Here is a 10797-nt window from a genome sequence, read left to right as displayed (position 1 = left end):
GTTGCATGCGCCGTTTTCCAACGTGGCTATGCAGCAAAATTCTGTGGCTGCTGTGAAGTTTGTTGGCGCTTTTGGCCGCGATACATGGAGGCTCTCGGATCCAACGACATTCAGCGAAGAACCGCCCACGGCATTGCGCGTGCCGGCGAACAACACCGCAGAGGAAGAAATGCTGCTGGAGACCATCCTTCACCCGGAAACGAGACCCGAGAGTGTGCGGAGCCTCATGGACTCTTTGCTGGATGACGACTTTAGTGTGTCCCGCGCGCGGTCGCGTAGAGGCACAAAGGCCATAACCCCCCTCTCTGCGTCGGGATCGCCAAGGGGGATGCTCACCCGTCCCTTTTTCCTCACGGACATTTCCCACCCGCAGGAGGAGGTCACTCAAGTGCCGTCGTTATCTTTTTTATCCTCCACGGAGAGCGCAAGGCAGCCTCCGGTGGCACAAGCCACGCAAAGCACGCATGAGAAGCAGGGCCCATCGATACCCTCCGGCGATGAAGAGGGTGGCGCTCCTTCCACCTCACAGGGTATAGACCGCGTATCGTCGATGGCGCCAGCCACTGGGCGACGCCCGCAATTCCGCCCGCGGCCGGGTGAAAAGTTCTCCAACAGATGCTCCGTATCACTCTTCACGGAACCACGCCCGCAGTTGCCGTCCCTTGATCGACAGACCGAAGGCCCAAGTGAGGGGGGCAATCCTTATCAAGGCTTTCTGGCAGGCTCACTGTCGCCGCCAAAGAAGAGGATGGCATTGTTGACTATGACACGACGACTAGAGGCCGTGCTGCCTAGGAAGTTTGCCAACGGCGAGTTCTTCAAATACGCCAACGAGCTGCTTATGGCTGACGCACAGTTAGGCCTTCGGCGGACCAAATCGGGGCGAACTCGGCAGGAAAAAGTTGATCTACAGCTGGCACTTGAGAACCGACGCCAACTGGCGGAGAGGGTGGAGGAGTACAAAAAAAAGCAGGAGAAAAGACGCTGCGACAAGAGGAACACGCTGATGCCCTTTGCAGCTCGGCATGAACTCATTCCTGTTGTTTTCCCGCAGCCGAGCGTTCTTTCAAATGAAGGCAATATTAGCTTTGCTTGGATGCTCAATGCGTCTTCAATGGGGTTACCGCAGAAGCCATTTGCGCATGCAAGTAACACAATGTAAAGGACTTCCTTATCAATGTGGGGGAGGAGTCAGCAAAAAAGGGAAGAGGAAGAAAGGAAGAAGGAAAGAAGAGGGGAACGGAATTGAAACACGATGTATATTCACACTCATGCTTGTTACAAGAGATGTGTATACTACTCTTTCTGACAATGTTTTGCTTTTTCGTCTGCCTCTTGGTGGTGGCGATGAAATGGTGCCGATCATCTTTCCCGAGGTTGAGCAGGATGAGTGAAAAAAAGGGGGTTTGGAGCGGTTGGAGAGTTGTTTTTTTTCTGAGTTCATCCCTTTTTTTTGCCTCGCCCTACGACACCTTTCTCATCGCACATGTTAACCAGCCGTTTGCTTCTTTTCTTTTATTTTAGTTTTTATTTTTTTCGTTCATCTATCACTCGCACAATTTCTTACTCATTTCTGCTTTTTTTTTTTCTCCCTCACACCAGAGTGTGCGGTGGTAGGGAGGGGGAGAGCGGAGCGTCGCCGACGTGTAAACATTTTTATTTTTTACTTTTTATTATATTTTTTTGTTTTGCTGAGAGTCGAGGGACGTCATCTGACGCGTCACGGGAACTGGAAAATGGCGTACCTTGTGCGGAAGACCGAATTCTCCTCATCTCCCCTTGGTTTTGCGTCCCACAAGAGAGGGGTCCCCGACAACGACGATGGCCTCTACCGTGAGGCTGTGAACTTCATCGACGTGGAGCGGCTTCTTCTTGCCGACGCACCAGCCACCGGTTTCAAACTCATCGCGCAGGATGAAGACTGCGGAATCTCGCTGCACAGCCGGCCTGTTGAAGATTGCCCGATGCACCTTATGCGTGCGGAGGTGGAGCTGCCATGCCGACCAGCTGAAGTATTGGCGTACCTCAACGTATCAACACGGCGAAGGTGGGATGATTATATCGCGGAGTTGCGCTCTGTGCGAATTCTTCCACGGCCGGGCGGGGTGTTGGGTGAAAGTAACGTTGTAGATGTAGACAGTGTTGCCGAACTGCAGTTGCGACCTGGGCAGAGACGTGTCGCGTTGTATTATATGGCAATACACACACCCATCCTTCTTGTGCAGAACAGAGACTTTGAGATGGTGGTGGCGGAGGAGGTGCGCCACGATGGAACGGTGTGGGTGAAGGCGTTTTCCACGCCACTTGGATATGTGGAGCCTCTTGATCCCCGTCAGTCCAAATATGTGCGTGCGCTCATGTTGTTCTCAGGCATTCTGGCGCGGCCGGTCATCAATGCTAAGGGCAACATGGAGTCCCATGTGAGTTATGTCGCCCTTGTGCATCCGATGGGTCTTGTCCCCTCTGTCCTGGTCAATGTTGTGCTGGGTGCGCAGCTGAATGCCCTGAAAAGGCTGCAGCGCTTCATTCAGCAGAATCCGCTTTCCACACTTGCCACGGAGATGGCAGGAAAAAATTCTGAGCATCGTAGTGGCGCTGAATATTCTGGGAAGGCAGTGATTGCCGATAGGGTGAGGCAGGCGGCTGGATCACAGAGAACCGATCAGTCAGCGGCCAACGTTGCGGTGAGTAAAAAGGGAAAAAACCGCAACGACGGTGGCAACATGAAAAACAAAGAGGCGGCACGGGGCGGAATAAATCCTCAGATACGACGGCAATTTGCTTCACTGATGGGCCGTGTGATGGGTTTTATGCGGTCCAAATTGTAGCTGGCTGAAAATAAAGATAGAGCGAGAGAGAGAGAGTGTGTGTGTGTGTGCGTGTGTTTCTGTCCCTGTATTTGTGGGGCGAAGGAACAAAAAATAGATGAGATGCGGTGCTTTGTGAAGATGTTGAAGAGTGTGCGTTTTTTTGGTTTGCATCTTCTTCTTCTTCCTCTTTTTTTTTCTTTTTTCAAATGATTTATTTGTGCGTCTTTTTTTCTTATGTATCCCTTTCTTTTCATGCCGCCGCCTTTTCCTCCGACGGGAGAGGAGAACGGGAAGTGCGAAGGAAGTCACATTAGAACGAGGGGCGGGGAAAAGAAAGAAAAGACTCGAGGTGCCTCTCTTTCCTTCGTAATTGCTTTCAGGCAAACACGAAATGCTGACTTCTTTCTCTTGGGTACCGAAGGGTGCAATGAGGCCTGTTCCAATCCACTCCACAGAGAATTTGGAGACGGTGCGGGCAAAACTGCGACGGCAGAACCCCGGATGCGCGGCGGAAGAGGCAGCAGGAGTTGCGGGCGAAACTGGGCCGCCAGTGCAGGGTGAATTCTGCAGCAGTGATGACGACAGTGGCGACGGTGTTGACAATATGCAGTTTGGCGGGGGTGTCGACACCGTTTTAGAGCAGGTGAAGTCGGACGATGAGGACGAAGTCAACGACACGACCTTCAAAGAGACAGACATTGTCTTTGTCACCGCTTCTGCGGAGGCTTCACAACCACGACTGGAGCTCTACATTTATGATGAACCAGAGGACACAATGTACGTTCACCATGACGTGGAGATTGCCGCGTTTCCCTTGAGTACGACGTGGCTTACAGACGGCACAATGTCTCTTTGCGCCGTTGGTACAATGCGTCCGTTTGTGGAAGTCTGGAGTCTTGACGTCATTGATGCGGTGGAGCCGGTCTGCCTCCTGGGAGGCTGCATCCATTGGGAGGATAACTACAGGAAAAGCATCAAGACCCGCATGCTGAAGGAGGAATCGCACAAGGATGCGGTAATCAGCGTTCGATGGAACACATGTGCGCAACACATGCTAGCCTCTGGTAGCGCGGACAGCAGCATCAAGTTGTGGGACCTCAATACGTCCACTTGTGCCGGAACGTACGCGGAGCCAGACAAAGTGCAGAGCCTTGACTGGCATCGCGAGGAGGCGAACCTGTTGCTTTCGGGCGGTTTTGACGCGACGGCGGTGCTGCGCGACTGTCGCTCGCCCAACCAGGCGGCAATAAGATTTGCCACGAATGGGGTTGTTGAACATGTGGAGTTTGCCCCGCATGGCGGCAGAATTATTTACGCATCCACGAGCAATGGTGGATGGATGGCGTTTGAGGCGCGCATGAATGCAAAGCCCCTGTGGCAGCTGCAGGTACACGAGGCCGATGCCACGTTTGCCGCATCGCCGCACATTGCCGGATTGCTTGCTGTGGGAGGCAAGGATGGCAACATTAGTCTCTGGGATGCACGTGACGCGTCTCGACCACCAACTCAGATCGTCTCACGTTCGTATCGCACAGGAGCAGTTCTGTCGCTGGCATTTCACCCAAACTCACCACATATTCTTGGTGCCTGCGGTAGCCGTGGTGAGCCGCTTGTTTACACCACCACCACTGACATTCGCGACGTATTTCTTTCGCAATAATCGTCAATGCGAATTCTTTGTTTAACTGTTAAATGTGCTCTGATTAAAACCCTAAAACGGAAGAAAAACAAAGTAAGGAGGGCAGGCAAAAAAAGAAAAGAAAAGAAAGAAGAAACCAACAATAAATCACCCTTGGCAAGGCCATTTGTTTGTTAGCAGCCACGCCTATTCCCTGTACGCATACATACATCTGTGCATCCGCACAGTCAACAACGCTGCAGAGGCTGGGTCTGTCTGCTTGTGTGACGCATAAGGGCCTTTATTTCCCGCGGCGCACACACGCTTTGATGACCAATAAGACTCTTTCTTCAATACATGAAAAGAGGCACAATTGCGTGTGGGTGTCGGTGGGGAGGGAGTTATTGCACCTTTTTTTCATTTTTGCAAATATTCTTTTTCCTGCTCTTCCACGTGCAGTTGAGTTGCACGAGCACGCACAAAAGCACAAACAGACGCACACACAAGCAAACATACAGCTGAACCAGGGGAAGGAAAATGAGAATCTTCAAGGATATTCTGACAAACGCCGAGGTTGTCTGCGACAATGACAGGCCCATGGATGTTGAGGACGAAATTGTGTACGTCGTGAAGGGCAGCTACATTGAGGTGGGCGGCGAGGACTACGGCATTGCGGCGAATGTGGACGAGGACGCCGGCGAGGGCGCGAAGGGCGAAGTCGATGACAGCAGGCAGCGCGTTGTGGATGTGGTGCACAACAACCGCTACACCGAGACCAGCTACGACAAGAACTCGTACATGGCGCACATCCGCGGCTACATGAAGCAGCTCCTGGAGAGGATTGAGGACGAGGAGGAGAAGAAGAAGTTCCAGGCGAATGCCGCGGCATTTGTGAAGAGGGTGATCAAGGAGATTGACGAGTACCAGTTTTTCATCCCCGAGGGCAACGAGGAGGACCCCGACAACGGCATGATTGTGCTCTGCAAGTGGGACGGCGAGGTGCCGTACTTCTACTACTGGAAGGACGGCGTCAAGGGGGAGCGTGTGTAAGCAGGGAATAAATCGTCAGTGGGACGAGCCAATAAATTAAGTATACGTGCCCTAAGTTTTCTTTTTTTTTTTTTTAATTTTATTTTAAGCATTAGCTGACGCTGTTGGGTGTGCGTCGGAAGTAAAGGAGGCCGTTTCCCCTCTTTTTTGCCGTGGGTGTAATGGGCGAAGAAAGGACGGGTTGCGGCTAATTTACGCATTTGCCTCTCATTGTGCGCGTGTTTTTGTGACGAAGGAAAACTGGAGGACCGAAGAGGCGCACGCATGTAAATATGCGGCACTACGGGTGTGCGTCTCAATGGAAGAAGAGGAAGGAGTAAATCGGCAAGACACGAGAAGTGGAAAGCTCTCACTTGACCCCCGTCCCCACCCTTTTTTTCCTCCTGTGCTCTGCCACTACGTGCGGTTGCTCGTTGTGCTGTGTGCATCTTCCTGTCTTCTTTCTTTCCTTTTTTTGTCTCTTTTATATGCTTTGTGCATGTGACTGGCGGCAGCGGTTGCTGGAAGGCGGGAGGGGAGGAGCTTGTTAGGGGTGGAGCTGCGTGTGCAATGCGCCACCACTGCGTAACGCACAACGAGCTGCTGGCTCGCCACATGGAGCGTACGTGGCCAGGGCGCTTCTCGGAGTTCTGCACCGCCGTGCGACGCTACCCGCTGCCGGTCACGAGCGGCGCGGCAGCCACGGTGCTGCATGGCTGCTCCACAGACGCCGTGAGGGCGGTCGGCGCGTACTGCTGCGGCGTGCAGCAACGCTGCCAAGCACCCGAGTGCGCTGGCGCTGAGTTGGACTTGTTGTCGCCGCCGCCCAGCCCATCGTGGGCTGAAGACCACGCGGTGGCAATGCACTCGCCGTTCCGCTGCTTTAAGCTGCGGCGTCTGGAGAGCAGTGTGTCGCTGCCGCGGCCGCTGGGGAGGGGCGAGGGCACCGACAAACCGACCGGCGCCGAGGACGGCGAGTGTTTCCTTCTCACGCCGCCAGACTTGTCGCATTCTCCCCGCAGGGAAATTTGCGCGGGTTGTCCGTTGCCGCCCATCACTCGCCGCGACGCCGACGCCCAGCTCACGGCGGAGAAGCTCAGCTTGAGGGAGCTGCGGTCGAGGTGCGCCTCACGCGGCCTCCTGACAACCGGCACAAAGAATGTCCTCCTCACCCGGCTGCGTCAGCACGGTGTGTCGCAGCCGACGGGACCGGTGCCATGGTCGGAGCGGGACGGCGAGGGGCAGGCAGAACAGCCGGTGGAGAGTGGGGAATGTGGCGGTGCTCTGCCCGGGCGATTCATGTCGACGCACGAGGAGCAGCTCGAACACTCGCAGCGGCTGCGAACACCGTTCCGATCGCCATCTACCAGCCGCCCGTCGTCACCGCGCCCAAGAGATCAGCCACGGATACGCAGGCTCGTGGGCACCCCACAAGAGTTTGTTGCTGCGCCAAGACAGGAAGCGAAGCGCGAGGATCGCGTTGGTGGGTCCTTGGCACACGTTGCTTCAGAGGAAAAGGTCTCGCGATACCAATGGCGAATTCTTGTTGACAACCGAGAGCGCATCCACGGTGCCCATGGGCGCGTGATAGAAGCCTTCACGACGGCTGGTGTTCCCACTGCATCCTGCACGCTTCCATGTGGTGACTTCATGATTGGGATCGACATGCCCGGTGACAGCTGTGGGAGCCACGCCAGTCCCCCAACTGCGAGGGAACTGGACAGTCTTGGCGCCACCCACTCCGTCCCAGCTGCGGGTGAGTGTGGGGATGCTCCTGCGCAAAGACTCTTTTCTGTTGTTGTGGAACGCAAGACAGTAAAGGACCTCTGTGCAAGCATTGCGACGTCCCGCTACTACGAGCAACGGCGGCTACTTTCTGTCTCGCCGTTTCGGTCGGTGGTGTGGGTGGTGGAGGGAACCACCGAACTGCTGCGCCCCGATGAACGGCGTCGTGTCTTTTCGGCTTGCGCTTCGCTTGCCGCGGTGCCACGCTTCCGTGTCATCCGCACGCGCCACCTGAAGGACACCGTCTCTTGGTTGCGCTCCCTTGGAGTTGCCCACGTCACGGCGCTGGCAAATGCCGCGCGGAGTGGCGCACGACCACCACAGCTGGCCGACTGTGCGACCTGCCTCAACGTGACCGCGAGGATAAAGCGAGCACTCCGCGCGCGCACCACCTTTGCCCGCATGCTTATTTGTGTTCGTGGATGCTCGTCCGGGTTTGCGACACAGCTTGCGTGCAAGTATGGTTCCTTCCTGCAGTTGTGGAGGCGCTTGAGGTGTTGTGGCCGCGAGGCATGCGACGCGGACATGGACGTGCGCCGCCTGAGCAGCACGCAGAGGGATGTGTACGTGCGGCTGACGGAGTTTCTCCTTGCGGAGGAGTATTGTTGATGCGCTGCGGTCTGGGTTGGGGCGTGGCCGCCTTGTGCATGCCTGAGTGGCGCCGCTTGACTGCCTGCTCTTTTTTCCTCCATTTGTTTGTTGTTTTTGTCTTTGCGCCTCTTTGTCCTCCGCCCAAGACACACCAGAGCGAAGCCACACAAAAGCACAAAGTAAGGCCGACGAATGCCCTCTGGCAAAGCAACTGCGCTTGCAGCGGCGACACTGCTGGCGCTTCTCGTGGTCGCGCCCGCCGTTGCATCTGCCCAGCGCTCACTCGACTGCCAAAAGGTGTGGGATGGCCCCAGCATCGACAACGACGTCTTAAAATGCCTGTCCAACACCGACCGCATAAAGGGGCAGTGGCGCTACCTTGTTTATCCGGGGGTTTGTGCGCTGCTGTTCGTTGTGACTCTGCTGAGCTTCCCGCTTGTTTTTCTCAGCGTTGCCTGCTGTCACTCCTGCTGTCAGCCGAAGCCAGGGCGGAGCAGTGACGCGTCCCGCTGCTTTCTCTGGATGTGGGTCATTTACGTCGTGCTGTGGAGTGCTGCCATGGCTGTTCTCGTGATATTAGGCGCCAAGCTGCTGGCGACGTCCGCCCCCAGTATCATTGACAACACGCTGGATGGTCCGCTGCAGTACTTCAATAACACGGCTGAGAGGATCATTGATTTCACGTCCAACTGGTCCTCGGGTAAGCGTGAGCCCATACCTTCCATCGACCTGGACATCACTGCCTTCACCAACATCAGCACCAAAGTGACCGATTTACTCATGGATGCCAAGCACAAGATTTCGAAGTACATTGGATGGATACCGATTGTGTCGTACTGTGTCGGTGGCGTGGGTGTTGTGCTAATGCTTCTTGTGGTTTTGTTGGCCTGTTGCCGCTGCGGCATCCCGTGCACAACATATTTATTCTCCTGCATCTACTGGCTCTTCGGGGTTGTGTTTGCACTGCTCGCGGTTGTGGTGACGGTGCTGACGTATCTCTCTTGGGCCGCCTGTGGCGAGGTGGAGCTGCAGCAACAACGGCAGCCGGGTGTGTTCCAGTGGTATCTTGTGCCGTACTGTGAGCAGACATTTGACTTTTCTGATATCAACAGGGAGACGGATGATGCGGAGCGGCGGTTCTCCGAAGACGCGTGCAAGAAATTGCTCAAGTCTTGCGATAACAAGCCCATTTCATTTAAGCCCTTGCTGTGCGGCAACGACATCACATCGGAGGATCAGTGCCCCAACTTTGGCACCATGGCCAGCGTGCTGAGTGCTACCCGGGTCAAGGCCTTCACAATGGCGTGTCCCGTGGCGGGCGAATCGTGCACGCTGTTTGAGTGCGCCGCCAACTGCACCAACACAGACGTCAAAGCAGTGGCGTCAGTGATTCTGCAGCTTGCGGCGCAGGCAAGCAACGCGAGCATTGCGCTGTCGTACGCCAGGCCGTTGCTCGACTGCAATTTTGTGGTGGACAAGCTTCTGGGAGCCATGAGTGACTGCAACGAACTGAAGGCGGGGACCCTGATGCTTGGCACTGGCTTCTTTGTTGGGGGACTGATGTTTGGTCTGGCCATCTACATCATGTTCCGCGGCTCCTGCATTTGGGACGCCCGGTCAATCAAACAGGGTAGGAGCCCTCGTGGTCTAAACGGGTCAGGGTCGGTAAATGCTGCCCAGAGTAGTTGAGTGTATGTTTTCTTGACGTTGTCTTTTTTCTTTTCCTATTTTTGCGTGCGTGACCTCATTTTCTCGACGATTTTTTTTTTCCGGCTGATTGATGTTTGTGATTTGTTGGTAATGTTAAGACCGAGGATGAAATATGTAGAAAATACGCGTGGCATACGATAAAAGGTGCGCATTTTTGAAACGGATAAATATACAGATTTATTTGAATATATACTGTCTTTTTTTGTGTATATCTATGTGTCTCCTTGATGTATATATATATATATATATATTAGTCAATATGTGAGTGCTGGTTTGTTTCGAACGGTCCCCAACGAGGGAGCTCAGGAATGCGAAAAAAACGAATTATAAGAATTGGATGCGCGATGCTTATTTCTCCCGGATATGTGTAAGATGGAGGAGTTTCCCTGTTTTACAGCCCTTTCCCACACTACTTTTGTTGCACCGCTGTCTCTGCTCTCTTTATACGGGTGAATTAGGGGCACCGGCAGCTGCGGCGCGCGGCAAAAGGGCGCTTGAGGTGTTGTGGCCGTGAGGCATGCGACGCGGACATGGACGTGCGCCGCCTGAGCAGCACGCAGAGGGATGTGTACGTGCGGCTGACGGAGTTTCTCCTTGCGGAGGAGTATTGTTGATGCGCTGCGGTCTGGGTTGGGGCGTGGCCGCCTTGTGCATGCCTGAGTGGCGCCGCTTGACTGCCTGCTCTTTTTTCCTCCATTTGTTTGTTGTTTTTGTCTTTGCGCCTCTTTGTCCTCCGCCCAAGACACACCAGAGCGAAGCCACACAAAAGCACAAAATAAGGCCGACGAATGCCCTCTGGCAAAGCAACTGCGCTTGCAGCGGCGACACTGCTGGCGCTTCTCGTGGTCGCGCCCGCCGTTGCATCTGCCCAGCGCTCACTCGACTGCCAAAAGGTGTGGGATGGCCCCAGCATCGACAACGACGTCTTAAAATGCCTGTCCAACACCGACCGCATAAAGGGGCAGTGGCGCTACCTTGTTTATCCGGGGGTTTGTGCGCTGCTGTTCGTTGTGACTCTGCTGAGCTTCCCGCTTGTTTTTCTCAGCGTTGCCTGCTGTCACTCCTGCTGTCAGCCGAAGCCAGGGCGGAGCAGTGACGCGTCCCGCTGCTTTCTCTGGATGTGGGTCATTTACGTCGTGCTGTGGAGTGCTGCCATGGCTGTTCTCGTGATATTAGGCGCCAAGCTGCTGGCGACGTCCGCCCCCAGTATCATTGACAACACGCTGGATGGTCCGCTGCAGTACTTCAATAACA

General features: G+C 54.8%; 7 protein-coding genes across 7 annotated transcripts, besides 9 other annotated features; all 7 read left to right on the top strand.

Annotated features, from left to right (window-relative positions):
• Tc00.1047053510065.60 (hypothetical protein, conserved) lies at nt 1-1162 on the top strand (the record flags this gene model as incomplete). The annotated part of the gene is made up of 1 exon (XM_801433.1): nt 1-1162. A coding segment is annotated over one exon (1162 nt), but the record flags the coding sequence as incomplete, so codon positions are not given.
• Nucleotides 1-6676: a sequence feature (heterozygous, non-Esmeraldo-like haplotype).
• Nucleotides 1653-1685: a sequence feature (AT_rich).
• On the top strand, nt 1737-2828 carry Tc00.1047053510065.50 (hypothetical protein, conserved; the record flags this gene model as incomplete). Its single annotated transcript, XM_801432.1, has 1 exon — nt 1737-2828. One exon carries the CDS (start codon nt 1737-1739, stop codon nt 2826-2828), a length of 1092 nt encoding a protein of 363 aa, XP_806525.1.
• Nucleotides 3202-4470, top strand: Tc00.1047053510065.40 (hypothetical protein, conserved; the record flags this gene model as incomplete). Its single annotated transcript, XM_801431.1, has 1 exon — nt 3202-4470. One exon carries the CDS (start codon nt 3202-3204, stop codon nt 4468-4470), a length of 1269 nt encoding a protein of 422 aa, XP_806524.1.
• Nucleotides 4524-4584: a sequence feature (T-rich).
• Tc00.1047053510065.30 (IgE-dependent histamine-releasing factor, putative) lies at nt 4966-5478 on the top strand (the record flags this gene model as incomplete). The annotated part of the gene is made up of 1 exon (XM_801430.1): nt 4966-5478. The coding sequence occupies one exon, from the start codon at nt 4966-4968 to the stop codon at nt 5476-5478; it is 513 nt and encodes a 170-aa protein (XP_806523.1).
• Nucleotides 5540-5566: a sequence feature (AT_rich).
• On the top strand, nt 6028-7851 carry Tc00.1047053510065.20 (DNA repair protein, putative; the record flags this gene model as incomplete). Its single annotated transcript, XM_801429.1, has 1 exon — nt 6028-7851. One exon carries the CDS (start codon nt 6028-6030, stop codon nt 7849-7851), a length of 1824 nt encoding a protein of 607 aa, XP_806522.1.
• Nucleotides 6677-7340: a sequence feature (areas merged during assembly that could not be assigned to a particular haplotype. This can correspond to areas where the two haplotypes were merged or to regions with more than two copies in the genome that were merged during assembly.).
• Nucleotides 7341-8506: a sequence feature (heterozygous, Esmeraldo-like haplotype).
• Tc00.1047053510065.10 (hypothetical protein, conserved) lies at nt 8026-9522 on the top strand (the record flags this gene model as incomplete). Its single annotated transcript, XM_801428.1, has 1 exon — nt 8026-9522. The coding sequence occupies one exon, from the start codon at nt 8026-8028 to the stop codon at nt 9520-9522; it is 1497 nt and encodes a 498-aa protein (XP_806521.1).
• Nucleotides 8507-8782: a sequence feature (areas not merged during assembly with more than two copies in the genome that could not be assigned to a particular haplotype).
• Nucleotides 8783-10797: a sequence feature (heterozygous, non-Esmeraldo-like haplotype).
• Nucleotides 9771-9794: a microsatellite.
• On the top strand, nt 10332-10797 carry Tc00.1047053510065.5 (hypothetical protein, conserved; the record flags this gene model as incomplete). Its single annotated transcript, XM_801434.1, has 1 exon — nt 10332-10797. A coding segment is annotated over one exon (466 nt), but the record flags the coding sequence as incomplete, so codon positions are not given.

The sequence above is a fragment of the Trypanosoma cruzi genome, genomic scaffold (assembly GCF_000209065.1).
Source record: "Trypanosoma cruzi strain CL Brener 1047053516593 genomic scaffold, whole genome shotgun sequence".
In the NCBI taxonomy this organism is placed as follows: domain Eukaryota; phylum Euglenozoa; class Kinetoplastea; order Trypanosomatida; family Trypanosomatidae; genus Trypanosoma; species Trypanosoma cruzi.
The sequence above is the reverse complement of the archived record's forward strand: the minus strand, read 5'-3'. Positions and strand labels throughout refer to the sequence as shown.